A 15,007-nucleotide genomic window follows, 5' to 3' on the forward strand; every position below is an offset into this window, starting at 1 on the left:
TTAAAAAGGCTTTAAAGTGATATCCTAAAATGTTATTTTGATTAAATTGCATGCACCCTCTACTTTTCCCCAGACACTTTCACAAAATTCGTTCTAGCTACGGCTCTGACTAGACAATGCCCCTTCCAGTAGTATATGTTCTAAGGGGGCTATAAACCCTGATAAACTCTAACCTCAATTTAACTCTAACATCGTCTAACATAGTTGAAGCTTTTGCTTATTCCAGTTTATTCGTGTCCTCCGTGTCATCTGCACGTCGCAGGGAGATACTTGTGACAATTATTTTAAAGTAGTTGAAATTTATTTTGTCGTTTGTATCGTAACGCGGAAAATTTATTGATGTCATGGAGACCGTGCCGAAAGATTTGCGTGGATTAAGAGCGTGTTTGGTATGCTCCTTGGTTAAGGTGTGTATTTCATAAGTGTTATATTGCAATATAATAATAATTAATTAATCTTTTAACTAGACTGTAATTGCGGTACCTGCAGACCTCAGAATAATTTTAATCATAATTTTTTTCACAGACTTTTGACCAATTCGAGTTTGACGGATGTGACAATTGTGATGACTTTCTTCGTATGAAGAATAATAAGGATAATGTTTTTGATTGTACAAGCTCCAACTTTGATGGGTAATATACAGTAATAGATGTACGATTGTCTATAAAAGCAATTTTTTAAATATTTGATATCGATTTATCAATTTTTTTTGCATCTATGTATGTGTGTAAATAAGAGTTCTTAATCCTAGAACACTATCAATATTGAGTGATATTTATAAAATATTTATCTAGACCTTTATAAATACAAATAAACCAATTATTAATTTAAAAGAAAAAAATAAGTGCACTATTGAATTTAATCTGTAGCATTTTACATATACCAAATTTACATATACAATAGCGTTCTAGGATGTCATTAAAAGACTAACGATATTAAATCTAATTTTTGTTTAAATTTATATTTATAATTTAATTTTAACAATTCAGAAAATTAAGAATCCTTGTGTTGATAAATAATTCTATTAAAGAAAAGAAAAAAGATGGCTGTGTTATTATACATTTACTTCATTTTATTTTCTAGAATGATCGCTGTAATGAGTCCAGAAGATAGTTGGGTATGCAAATGGCAAAGAATAAGTAAGTATATCAACGGTTGGTTTTATTATTTCTAATTAGTTTGATTGGTAAATCAAATTTAAGTATAACTAATCATAAAATTTTAAATTAATTGCAGTTTTTCTTATTCATTTCTTCAAATTATCATTTATTTATGTGAAATATACTGTAATAATTATTTAATTTAAAAATTAGGTTAGAATTGATTTTAATTTTGTAGTTAATAATTCATACATTCAGTTCGTTGGCCAATTAGATTAATGCGAGTTTGTGAGACAAATCCTAAATACACTAATATTACTCAAATAATTATAAGGTTATTTTATAAATTATTAATTGCAACTTTCTATTGTATACTTTTTCTATTGTATTTAAAAATATTTTAATATTTTTTTTTGTTTTTTTTTAAGTTGTATAGTATAAAGCAATAAAAATATATGTATCTAATATAAATATGTAGATAAAAGCCATTTATAAATTACTTGTATACATGTTCAAATATTTTAATAAATATATTTATTTGAGATTTTCATTTTAAACGTATATAATACATTTATACAGACATATTATTCTTACAAATGCCAGTATGTATCTAGGAACATACTTATGTGCGTATATACTATAAGGCTGGTCCCACCATCTCCGATTAGCTTGATTGATCGATTAAATTTAACAATAGTCAACTGCAAAATTTAAAACTGATCTCTGACCTAATTTTGTAATTATTTTAATTAAAACATTAATTATTAATTTAAAGTACTACATTCTACATAAATAAATTATAATTTGCAGGAAAGAGACATGAAAATATTGAAAATGACTAGAAACCTGAAAAAACAAAATCATACGATCAATTTTAAGTTTTGCAGTTGAATATTCTTAAATAATAAGATCAATCATAGGTGGTGAGATCGGCTCATAAAGATTTGTTTAAGCAAAATGCTATGCGCAAACTCCTTCAGAATTAAAATTGTATCTCAGTCTAACGGTCGATAATGGCCAATATTAATTTCGAGATTCTACTTTCAGATCGTTTTTGTAAAGGCGTCTACGCCATATCAGTATCAGGACGATTGCCAGCTGGCGTAATCAGAGAAATGAAAAGCAGAGGAATAGTGTATAGGCCACGCGACACGAGTCAACGTTAATTATTTAAGAGATCTCTGTGTAAGATGTAAATATTACATTTTTCTTAATACTGCATTATAAGTAGATCAACCGATGTACGATTATTGTTAAGCTAAATATATACAAATATTCTTGCATGATCAATTTAATGTAATAGCACATGTTTATCATTAGCTAGAATTTCTAAAAAGTATAAGTTTAATAAACAATTTATATAAACATTGAATTTGCAGTTTGTTTTGTTTATATACATATGTGTAAGACTTCACTAGATTAAATGCAAATTGTATCAGAATTCCATTTTTCAAGATCATTTTCAATATGAATTCCTATGCATTATATTAATAAGATCTGAATAATATATTTTTAGTTTAAATTTGGAAATCTTGCAACACGTGTAAATTAGCATTTAAATATGACTTCCCGGACACATAGTCGATTGACAAAGTAAAGAGTATCGCATCACCGGCAATTGATTGTTTACGCAATTGAGCCATAAATTTGCGCATGTTACATGATAATTGTTATCGTTATACACAACTCGACCACTTGTAATAACCGTTAAGCACAGGGAACAAGACACACATTCTTCCTGATGTAATGGCCAAGCTGGTAGCTCAGTGACAATCTGAAATATATTAATACAAATGTATTTCAAAAACTTTTCATAAAGATGGATATTAAAGAAGACAAGCTATACAGAGTATATATAAAAATATTAACAAATATTAATTGATGTATATCATTTATTTATTTGATGATATATATCAACACATCAATAATTTATTTCAGTAATACTAACTGGTATGTTTGCGTAAAAAGGTTCCATTTCAGCCCAGATCCGATCAATGTCCATTAAAAGGTCATCAAATCCCGTAATGTTTATATCCAACTCTTTGTATGAAAAATTAACACGTCTACAAACAGCTGCAACTTCAGCTAATTCTAATGAGAAAATAAATTTTATGTTTTATAATTCTATTATCTTGCATAAAAATGATGTACACCTTATGTATAAAAAAATAACAAAAAAACATTAAAAACCCTATTTTACTAAATAACTTTTAAACGAATAAGTGGATACAAATAAACTCTTTTGTACAAAAATTTATTAGAATTTTATTAGTATACGTCAAAAATTTAATTTTATTTATAATGCTACTTTCTCATCAAACTAAACAAGTACCACGAAACGCGATTTCACATATGAATTGTAGATAAATAAAATGTGATGTTTAATACTTTTGACTAAGGCAGTATATACGCAGTATATACTGCAGTATATATTTAATTTTATATAAAATATATTTAAAAAATACCTACGGCAAAGAAAGTTGTATCCCTGGGCTGAATTTAAAACTTCTTGTAGAACTAATTCTGATGTAATATTAGTAAATATATTGGCTGCAACTTGTAACAATAAAACACAACTTTCCATATATTGTTTCCACTCCCAATATACAGTCTGGAACAGAGAAACGCTTGATAACATATGTTAGACAAATATTCGTTCTGTACTTTCAACTTTCTTATTGAATTCAATTGCACGTGTACTTGCTGTGGAGCTTCTATAATTTGATCTTCCTCTACATTAGAAGGCAAAAATGATTTAAGATCTAAGCTAGGCACAGATCCAGAACGTGGCAGTGCTTCGGATGGACCACTATTCAACTCTATACTATTTATTGAAATAGCATCCTCTTTCTGAGCATTCTTTCCTAAGAATAATATACACTACTAGATTCTCTCAAGCAAAAATGACACATAAGCGAAAATAAAACTGTAGCACTTAGTGAGAGCACTAACCTGTTTCTACCAATTGTGCTTCCATTCCATCATCAAGTTTTAGATTATTAAATGACTCAGACACCTCAGATACAAAGTTCAGATCTGCTAAGTTATTATCAGTATTAGCGTGCGTTTTGAACTCAAAATCCGCAAACATATTACTAAAGCTTTCAATGTCCAAAGCATCTGATATCGACGGATTAGTAGGTGTTTGTTCCGCCGACATAAACTCCCCGAATTCATCAGCCGACTGATTATTGAAAGTTAAATCTAAGCTCGCGTCGTTTGTAACGGGCGCTTCTTGAACTAGTTCACGCAATGCGCTGTATTTATCCTCGACTTGTTGTAAACTCATTAAATCTTGTTGAACAGAATCAGACATTTCTACAGCCTACCAATAAATTTATACATCAGCAAAAATTATATTGACAAACTTACACAGACATAGAAACATACTTGCTACATAATAGATAAACTTATTGTTAATTACCTTCGGTGTTAATTCCACTTTAGGTAATACCTCTTTATCGCTGCTGACAGGCTCTATCATACTTGCCAGATTATTAAAACTGTCACTGTAATCTTTAGGCGTGTCATTATTTCTGATCACGGTGTCCTTGAGTATTACTGTTTTGGATTGATTCTTTATTCCACATTTAGGAAACAGGTCAGATGTGGCCTCTATTATGGGCTGATCCTTGCTCTGATATGGCAAACTTGAGGGTGTGCGAATTTGTGAGTTAATATGTATGGTTTTCGTTCCAACAGTGATTTTCTTAACTCTGTCAACCGTTTTCTTTACTCCTAGATTGTGATTAGCGAGTCTGCTACCTATTGCAGAACCCTGCTTACTATCCCAGATTGGCAAAGCAGAGATGCTGGGGATTGGGGCGCTTTGAAACTCTGTAAACTCATCACAGGACTCGTCGAAAGACGATACAGACGGAACGTCAGCTTGAACACGCGGATTGTGTCTTACATCTTTGAACAGATTACTGCTACTCCCAGTTGCACCAGGCACCTGAATCTTGCCCTCGAAACTAGAAAGTTTTCCAGGCGTACTGCTGGAAAAGGGTATACTTGCATCAGGCACTATGTTTACTTGGCTTTTAACTTTAGCTTTTCCCTTAACGTCAGAAATGTATTTTCCTTCTACACTCATATTGTTACTTTCCTCGTAATGCTGAGGTTTCGATGCGTTCGTCTGCGCAACAGGCTGCATATTCATCAGGCATTCTATATTCAAGTAAGGTGTTGGCGGAAAGGGAAGTAAATGCAATATATCGAGGCTGTTGAAAGTGTAGGACGTCTGGGCGGCTGCCACAAGGGCTAGCACAATGTACAGCTCCTGCTCGGTCAGCTGTCCGGCATACTTTTGATTGGCCAGGCTCCATATGTGGCCGAGCACCTCTGTAGGCAGCTGGCTAGTGAGCAGCAGCGGGAACACCTTGTTGGTGTCGACAAGGTGTTCAACTTGTACGCCGTTCGACCTGACTCGATCTTCTCGCACCGCCTCCCATACCATCTTGTAGACCGGCGGCAGGGTGGTCGAGTTGGTCCACAGCCAGCTCGGCAGCTGGTTCAATCTCTTGTTCGCGTGGTTCTTGTTCATGTTCCCGCGCGACGAGGATTGGACGGCGTGAATCTCACCCAACTACTAACGTCACCTGTGAATTACGTGAACTCGTCGAGCAACATGAGTTCATCGTTCAGACTGCTAGCTTGATACATACATTGTCATCACGAAAAGGAGGTCGAGCTAACGCTAATCTCTCTAATGTTGGCCGCACGAACGCCCGAGACTCGTGATGCGAACGTTATCTTTATTATCCTTCCTCCACATGGTGGTGCTTACTGTGCATGCAACGAAACGCATATACAACTCGTCCTTACGTCAGCTAATGTCAACTGACCACAACTGACGAGAGTGACGTCAATCTGTGTCAGTAATCCACTTGCCACCCCCACCAGTCCTCTGACACACCTGACACCTGACACTGCAACATGTATACTAAACTTCGTTAGAGTCAGAGCAGGGGGTCAATCATGAAACTTTTTCCCTAGGGCGGAAACGTGAAAAGTGAAAATTTTTACCATTGAAGTTAATGGAGAAATTTTTCACTTTTCACGTTTCCGCCTTAGGGAAAAAGTTTCATGATCGACCCAGTCTATGCCGCCTTTAATCTTGCCTGAAGCCAACATCTGTGCGAGAGTCCCATTTGATCGTAATGCGCATGCTTCAGTATTTCTCCCTTCACTTCTCTCTCCATGCTCCATGTTCAGTATGGTGTTATATTTACGCTGTTTATGCCACGTTGTTAATTTTAAGTTATGATATATAAGATATTTTTTGACAGGAGAAAAATAAGAATTGGCGTTATTATGTTTTTTACATTAAATATAATATTAAAACAATAAAATATAAACGTTAAGCAGAAACTTAAGAATTTTTTTCATAAATAAATTCAATGTATGTTAGTAGTAGTTTAAATATTTTTTTGAAACTGAAAAGAAAACATTTGAAAAAGATTTAGATTTAAGAATTGCTACAGAGTTTTTGGAGCTCAAGTTTGATATAATTACTATATGTTTTCAATTTGATAAAATTACTGAAATGGATAACTTGTGGATAACTTGATATTTCATATTTATACTTACCCATAAGAAGAAAACGATTTATCACGATTACCACAGCACACAATATTTGTTGAGCATTTTATTCTATTTATTATAATATTTTTGTTATTAATCTCTAAAGATATCTAAGATTATCACCAAGATTATTTCAAACAATTTAAACAGACACGAGAGACATGAGATCGTGGTGGGAATAGACATTCATGTCTATTCCCACCACGCATGAGATCTCTGTCTCTGTACCACCTAACCAAACCAATAGCAGACGGCACAGACGGCACATGCGCGTTACGATCAAATGGGACTCTCTACCTTTCTCTCTCGCACAGAAGTTAGCTTCAGGGCCACTTGCACGCCGATTAACTTAATCGCTGATTAGTCTATCGGAATTGACCAATCGCATTTGTCGTTTTTACTTAAGATAACCCTTGTCATACGGCAGTCGTACGCCGCGCGCCACGCGGCAAAAAATTTTATTCCTATCGGTCTGATACACGTCTCGACTGGCTCGAGATGCACGATTCTGCATCTTTATCGCAGGACGCACGATCGAGAAAAAAAGTATAAAATGATATGATGCGGATTTGCGATGTTCTATAACTTCTTCACGCGCTTACGCTGAGCGAAATGCTGCGGTATTATTATAATATTATATCACTCGCTTACGAAAAAACCGTTTTAATTTTTAATAACATAAAAAAATTGACTTATAAAGACTTTATTTTAAGATATTTTTTGTTTTGAATAATAGTATAAATAGGTTTATGATTCTCATTAATAAATTAAAATTGTGTCAGCATACACTCGACACCAAAATTAAAAGGATCACCTATTCTGACTCTCAAAAATAAGCAAAATTCAAGAGAGTGTAACTTTGTTAAAAATAATCATAAAAAATGTTCAAAAAACGTCTATTAGCGAATTTATTAGTGAATTTTTTCTGTTATATTTTTTTTAAAGTATCATTGGTCGGAGATTAATTTATTTGCACGAGTCGTACAAGAAGCGATACGTAGACCGAATTGTTGACACGATTTGTTTCGCGGACTGGAAATCGATGAAGCAAGAATAGAAATTTCGGACCATGGACTTTAAATCCCGGACTATTTTGTATTTAAAAGGCTGTTATGAAGATTTGTTTGCGCTCTGCGTCTGTAATGTAAGAATACACACACACTGAAGAAGACTCCGTAGAGTCGAAACGTTTGTGTCCTCTATATACGAATAAATATGTATTATTAGCTATACGAACATCTACACCTTTTTACTCGTCTCACTGGCCTTTTTAATTAATTGTTAAATTGCATACGAGCGTACCAGAATAGTTGTTCAAAAAAGCATTTTAAAGCTTGAAATCTCTAATTTCGAAATTGATAAGTCATTAAACAATTTGCAGATTGTTTACGAAGTTACGCGGATTCAAATAGGGATATGTCAAATCTCGACATTTTTTTACGAACTTTGCAAAGCTCCACGGCGTGAAATAAAAATTGCACACAAATGCAGTTTGCAACATTCAAAAGTGTGAATCTTTACCTTTAATTTGCGTACTTGTTGAGCGTTGTACGATTTTTTTTCATTGAATTATTTAACACTAAAGCAAAAATAACCTTTTTTGCTTTAATATTGAATAACTCGATGAATAGAAATCGTACAATGCTCAACAATTACGCAAATTGAAGATAAAGATTTATGTTCTTAAACGCTGTAAACTGTGCATTTGTGTGCAATTTTTAATTCACATCAAATAAACTCAGAAAATTCGCAAATTTTGCCGCACATCTTTATTTGTATCCGTATAGCTCCATAAAAAAATCAGTATATTATGTTTTCAAAGTCAATATAAAAAGTATGTAGAAATTAACGTTGAGCTGTAAAATGCGTTTTGAAAAATTTGATTTATCATTTTTGTCGATGTTACGCTCTCTTTTGAAGAGTAACTGTATAAGTGATTAATTTACTTTAATTTTGCTGTTGAACGCTTATTTAATTTTTGCTGAAATCGATATTTTGAACTTTGTAGAAAAAAAAAATCAAAGTTTTTCCCGTAGGCCTAACTCTTATTTTTAAAATAAATAAATAAATTCAATTAAAACGTGCAGAAGTTGTGCCAACAAAAGCTGACACTCGTTCTTGTGTAAAAATATGTGACTATTCAAAAATAAACGTAGATACTTCGGACTATCTTCAGTACAATAAATAAATATCAAATTTTGTTACAAATATAAAAACGGTGCTTAGTCAATAACAAAATTAATGTAGAACAGTAATTCAAACGGTGTATTGTGCATCACGTTTCTTCAATTAATTGAGTCCATTTAATTGAAGTCAAGAGGTAATATTGAAGTCAAAAAAGATAAAAGTAAAAACGTGATGTCAATCAAATTGCGCAAGTTGTCGTAGCACAAATGACTTAATTAATTTAATTAATTTTTAATAATTTAATTTTTAACTTTAACTAGTTATTTTTTAAACACATTAACTTTAATTCATTAACTTTTTTCCAAATTAAAAATTTATCTATGTATAAGAAAAAATTATGAGAGAAAAATATATTCCCGTATAAGACATAAGATTTCTTTGTTTATATTATACAAACTTATTTTACAAATAAAATATTAAGTTTGCTTGTTGATTTCATATTATAATCGTTTTGAGTAATGTAACTTTAAAAAATTATGATTTTGTAATTTAATATGAATAATGTTTTACAAAATTAATTTCTAATTTAACTCAAGTTAATTTACGTTTAACGTAATTTTTAACTAGTTAGTTTTTTGTTCATGTAATTTTTAACGTTAAATTAATTTTATAAATCATTAACTTTAACTTAATTTAGTTAAAAAAATGTATTAACTTAAATCCAACCCTGCATTTTACATACTGGAAAATACGACTAAAAGGTTAATATTGATTATACAACTATTTGCAGCATTTATAACGTCTATACGTCTCCGTACAAATTAGTCGTTATATGATATTTGTTTTAAAATTTTATAACGACTGTACAAGTAATTACATGTCAGTTGTTTCGCGATAATGTTTAATATAAATTTTTTTGTTTACAATGTTTTGATACATATTTTTGTGATTCCGTATACATTAATCTCCCTAAAGTCTGTGCTGTAAATCGTAGATGTGCTGAGTAATAATGAATGAAAATTTTTTACCGTTTCTCGCGCGAGCTTAATTTATAAGACCGGCTGTTAGAACCATATGTACAATTCTACTGCAATAGATATACGGGCAATTGGTGTAAGTATATGAAAACAATAAAAACATGCATGTAAAGCGAAATATCTATGAAATGCTTATTATAGTTTTTAAGCAATAAATCGATAATTTGTCCAATAGAAGATCAATTTTTCCATATACTTATTTATTTCTTTATTTTGCGCCATAATAAGAAAGTTGTATCAATGTAGTCTATACAAGTCTTTAAGATGGTTATTGAGACGTCATTCTATGACTATTGACTATTAACGATTAGTTGTAAAATAATTGTATTACAAGTTTTAATATTGTTAATGTGATGTTAGAAATTAATTGTATAGATTCTCTACGTGGAGTCAACATTTCACTTATACTTGGAGTAAACAGGTCAACAACGTTACTATCTGTGCTTCTTAGGTGCAGTATGGCTCTAATAAAAGTTAAAAAGTTTTAAAGAAAGTTATATAATAATACATTAAGAATTCAAATTTCAATTCCTTATATTGGAGATCGACATATTAACAATCCTATAGACAAGTTGATACATGCGCGTCTAGAGATAGTCACGCGCGTTTCAAACTTTAAACGCGTTTTTCTTGAAACTATGTCTTTCAAAATTGTATACAACATAATTTAAAAAATATCCAATCAATATAGCTGAGACGGTGCATGTTTATTTTTCACTAAATTCTCCACCGGGTATACCCATAAAACTTGTAAGAATAACTATCCAAACTATTTTTTTTACATGATAAAAATGCAAATTTTATGCGAAAATTTAACATTTTTTTCTGAAAAAACTGCGTAGAATTTTTATTTTAGTACTTTTTACTATTGGATTTAGGTTTTTCCGGTGTGCAATTTTATCAAAAAGACAGTTTGATTTTTTATTTCAGGATGAGATAGAAAAATACTGCATTGTACGCTATTTGACCTCCTCAAAAACCAGAACTTGGAGAGCGAGTGTCATTACGCTGTCACATTTGAACTAATTTGGCTTTAACAAATTTTTTCTACATGTACAAATTATAAGAAATATGTGAGAAAAGTTATGTACAGTTTATTAAAAGTTTTGTGGCGCAAAAAAATTTATGAAAAACAGCTTTCTTTTTCGGCCGATTACATGACCTTTCCTCCCTTAAGGTAAGTCGGGGGAAGATGTATTATGCTTTTCTTCTGGCATAACTTCATCATGTTATGAAATTAAGCAACAAATAATTAATATAATATTTTTGAGACTTTTATTTATTTTTACAAATAATATAAATAAAATTTGACATTCCAGATTTTTGAGCAAAAAAATTAATTAAGTGTTTTAATACTGACATTTTCCCCAACATATACGGGCAAAATGCCACTTCCTATGAAGGAAGATGTTACAATTATTTAAAAAGTGTGACATAATAAATGTAAATTATGGAGTTTAAAATGACCTTTACCACGAAGCTTGAATAAAGTTGCAAGAAGATAAACATGTTTTGCGAATTGCAAATTAAAAGTTTGTTTAATGTCGGCCTTCACTCTTCAATGGAAGTGTATAAAAAACAAACTATTGGGAAAAATTATTAAACAAATCGATGATTAAAGCAACATCTCCTCAGGACATAAATCTAGTTGAAATAAACCGATTTTCCGCTGGTTAGCTTGCCGACGCGGGCACTTCAAGTTTGAGTACTAAATTTTAACAAAGCAACAAAGTATGAATTTGTTTCAATGGTAAAGATAATGGTTAACAATAAAATATTATAACAAGTTATATATAATTGAAATCACACAGAGATGTACTGACAACTAACATGAAACGCGAATTATCTATGCGGATAGAAATATTAACAATAGTATACCCAGCGTAAACGAGATAGGCGGTGCTCGACGATACATAGAGAAAAAGATTTCTTTAGATTCAGTATTTTTATTTATTTATCTGAAATTTGTTTCATTGAAATAACATATACTTATACGAAACATTTGTTTAAATAAAAATTTTATTGTTTTGTTAAAAAAATTTCTATTATTTGACAGAAATAACACTATTATTTAAAGTAATATCTTTCAACCAAATAATATATTATTCGATTACAATAACTATACGAAAACAATTAAACAAATAATTTATTTATATGAAAATGGCAAAATATATTACTTAGTCAAAAATATTATATCTTTTGTTTCAAACAAATGATTTATTTAAGACGAGAATATATATTGATCCAAATTCAAATAATCGTATTAATTGATTCACACATTGATTTGTTTGGACCATTCCAAATAACAAATTTGTTTGGATACAATAATATTTATTAAGTTTGAAGAAATCATTTACTCTGTGCGAACCGGATGGCATACGTGGGCCACGCTGTTGCGTAATTTCTGGAACGCTAGCGAAAATAAGCGTGTTAATTGGACGATACGCAAACTAACACGAATGTGCAATTAATAAGTCAACATCAGTCGCTGCGATAATTGCGATAAGATACCTATTTTGTAAATAGGACTTATTGCATCAGCCAAATACGCTTGGCCCGAAACGGCGATTGAATTTTTTATGCAAACCTATGCTACTTAAAATTAATCGATAAAAATAATGCGTTTTAAATGACTGTGAGAATTTTTATAGAACATAAAACCTCTGAAACATTCTCACAATGTAAGCATTAAAATTTGTTGAAAAACTAAAATGTTTAGTTTAATATGTTTAACTAAATATTGGTTTAATTAATTATTGATTGACAAATATTAATGGCTAACGTAAATAAGCTATACATCATTTTGTGTAACTAAATAATTGTTGAATCAATCATAGATAAAAAAAAATAATTTCTTTAAATTATTACCAGTTTACTTTTTTTTTAAATAACTCAGTAAATATAAACGGAATACATTTTTTATCAACACCAGTTTGTTAGTCATAAAGTTCTAGCAATTATCCTATAGAGGTTTTTCGGATATATGTAATTTATAATTTAGTGAAAAGAGAAAAACATTTGTGAGATAGCAGTAGAGTCGTAAAATATTAACAACTAATGTCATAAAAATTACAATTAATTTTTCTCGCAGATGTTATAGACTAATAAGTACCACAAAACACAATAAACATTTTATAAAGTGTATTTTATTTGGAAAAAATCTATTGACAATAATTTCCTTATCCAGTGAGCATTATGCAAGGTTGTAAAACCACAACAGTGATATTATATACTTGTAACGTAACTGGTTTACTATCTTAGCACCTCTCTAGCACCGTTGTATCACTACATGATACAACGTTACATGTCGAATTCATATACGTATTACGGCATACAGTAGCCAAAAAAGTAAATTTGTTTTTTTTTTTTGTTTCTTTAACCTTTAAACACACCGATCCGTTAACACATTTGCCGGTTTGGGAGACTTTTTCAACTTTGAGATGCTATAACTTTGGTTCCAATGAATATTTTTCAATAATCTTTTTTCAAATAATAGTTTAGAATTTCGAAAATGTGACTGCACAATCGGTATTTCTAAAAAATAATTTATTGTAGAGGAAAAACCATTAAGAGAAAATGGAAAATTGTTCAAAAATCCAATTTGTAGGTGTTCGAGATTGCACGAAAGTTTATGCACTCGAATCTGCCTGCTGGCTCCGCTCAGAGAGAGCGCGATTGAAATATTTTATATATTATTTTTTAAGTAACTCAAACACTTTCCAATCATTTTATGTATAAACTTATAAACATTATATACAACTCTTTCTTTAACCGACATAAATTGCAATACCTCCAATATGTCTTTAATTTTTACTCTAATATTGCATCGTTATATAATTCTCATATCCTTATTTTGCAACTTTTATAAGCATTGTATTTTAGTATCATTAAGACATAATTAGATAGACAAGTAATACTCAAATAATGGAGCAACTACGCACTTCCTATATGATATCAAATTCGCGCTAATTAGAGAGAGAGAAAAAGATAACATAAAAAGAGATAATGTTGTCCTTGCCGATTTAATACGTTTAAAAGGCAATAATACATCACAAAGCGCAACGAAACAACGCAATTTTTAAAAGACATAGAATTTAATATAATTGAATTGAAAATAACGCTAAATAAAAGTTTAATAATAACGATTTCCAAATTTATAATAACTTTGGGTATTGACTCGCACGTATCGGCCAGATGAGGGACGTAAAGCGGGTATTTTAATATTTATAAGTTCTAATGTTGTAAAAGTTTCGATTTTTAATTATTTATAAAACGCTAAAGGTGGTTAAAAAAAAAACCGAAACGTATTCATATACAAATAGATGCATTATGGATTCACAAGATACATAATATTAAGTTGAAGGATATCATACGTGAGAAATATAATTTGCACACGTTTACCTGCGTTTGCCGTCCTTTTATTGGATGTATATATTTGTATTTTATAATGAATTTAATTTATGTTTTCATCAGAGCTTTAAAATTTTAATCTTACATACATAATTTCATATAAATTACAAAAATATTACTTTATTAACTCCTCAATACACATAGTCAAAATACGTAATGGTAACTAATAAATAGTTTCTTCGACCTGTTGGAGCGCGGAGAGGAGAGATACGCGCGGAAGGTACCGCCGTGACGATTGACGTAAGTATGAGGATGTGCGATCGAGGGGTCAAAAGGAGCATTTTCCTGTTCCTGCCCCGCTCGCGGGGAACACTTTCTAAACTACCGCCGGTATCCCGAAGTAGAGAGCGGGAGATATTGAGAGTGTAGAGTAGAGATAATAGCGAGAATTTGGTGCAAACTTCCTCTATGTCAAATTCTCACAGGGGACCAGTGGCTACGAGCGGAAGCAGGAGAAAATAAATAGTTTGTTGACCGCGCGTGAAGGACGAGTTCTTCGGTTTCTTCCGCACGTATCACCCCCCTCAATGCTGTAACAAGTCGTAGAAACTGTTTGTTAGCTATTCGCTACTCGCAATCTTCGCGTGACATCCGCTTACGAAGTTAACGCAGGGAAAGAATCGTGTACATGTTACGTAATTGTAAAATGACCTTCAACGTATACAGATGAAGTTTTTCGGCCATACTTTAATTGTTTCCCCCCCACTCAATTGAATCATTTTCAACATACAGATACCTATAAAAGAT

The 15,007-nt window shown here is 31.3% G+C and overlaps 2 protein-coding genes across 5 annotated transcripts; one reads left to right on the plus strand and one right to left on the minus strand.

The window, feature by feature from the left end:
• The first annotated feature begins 113 nt into the window (after nt 1-113).
• On the plus strand, nt 114-2,472 carry LOC105202105 (transcription elongation factor SPT4). Its single transcript, XM_011170491.2, has 4 exons — nt 114-407; nt 526-632; nt 1,084-1,139; nt 2,148-2,472. Exons 1-4 carry the CDS (start codon nt 345-347, stop codon nt 2,264-2,266), a joined length of 345 nt encoding a protein of 114 aa, XP_011168793.1. The 5' UTR covers nt 114-344; the 3' UTR covers nt 2,267-2,472.
• On the minus strand, nt 1,618-6,243 carry LOC105202106 (synergin gamma). 4 transcript variants are annotated; one of them, XM_039459235.1, is made up of 7 exons: nt 6,129-6,243; nt 4,525-6,031; nt 4,053-4,425; nt 3,801-3,964; nt 3,570-3,711; nt 3,049-3,191; nt 1,618-2,874 (listed from the first exon to the last, which is right to left on the minus strand). In XM_039459235.1, the coding sequence occupies exons 2-7, from the start codon at nt 5,644-5,646 to the stop codon at nt 2,656-2,658; spliced, it is 2,163 nt and encodes a 720-aa protein (XP_039315169.1). In that variant the 5' UTR covers nt 5,647-6,031; nt 6,129-6,243; the 3' UTR covers nt 1,618-2,655. The 4 variants fall into 4 exon arrangements, with proteins under 4 accessions (XP_039315169.1, XP_011168796.1, XP_011168794.1 ...); XM_011170494.3 differs by lacking the exon at nt 6,129-6,243 and having other exon boundaries at nt 4,525-5,701; nt 5,768-6,108; XM_011170492.3 differs by lacking the exon at nt 6,129-6,243 and having other exon boundaries at nt 4,525-6,108.
• Between the last annotated feature and the right edge of the window lie 8,764 nt (nt 6,244-15,007).

Source organism: Solenopsis invicta, unplaced genomic scaffold (genome assembly GCF_016802725.1).
Source record: "Solenopsis invicta isolate M01_SB unplaced genomic scaffold, UNIL_Sinv_3.0 scaffold_106, whole genome shotgun sequence".
Lineage (NCBI taxonomy): Eukaryota > Metazoa > Arthropoda > Insecta > Hymenoptera > Formicidae > Solenopsis > Solenopsis invicta.

Coding starts and splice junctions, on each gene's coding strand:
- LOC105202105 (XM_011170491.2), top strand. CDS start 345: ATGGAGACCGTGCCGAAAGATTTGCGTGGATTAAGAGCGTGTTTGGTA. Junction 633..1,083: donor ACAAGCTCCAACTTTGATGG/GTAATATACAGT, acceptor TTTATTTTCTAG/AATGATCGCTGTAATGAGTC. Junction 1,140..2,147: donor ATGCAAATGGCAAAGAATAA/GTAAGTATATCA, acceptor TTCTACTTTCAG/ATCGTTTTTGTAAAGGCGTC.
- LOC105202106 (XM_039459235.1), bottom strand. CDS start 5,646: ATGAACAAGAACCACGCGAACAAGAGATTGAACCAGCTGCCGAGCTGG. Junction 3,965..4,052: donor AGCACAATTGGTAGAAACAG/GTTAGTGCTCTC, acceptor TATTATTCTTAG/GAAAGAATGCTCAGAAAGAG. Junction 3,712..3,800: donor TTATAGAAGCTCCACAGCAA/GTACACGTGCAA, acceptor TCTCTGTTCCAG/ACTGTATATTGGGAGTGGAA.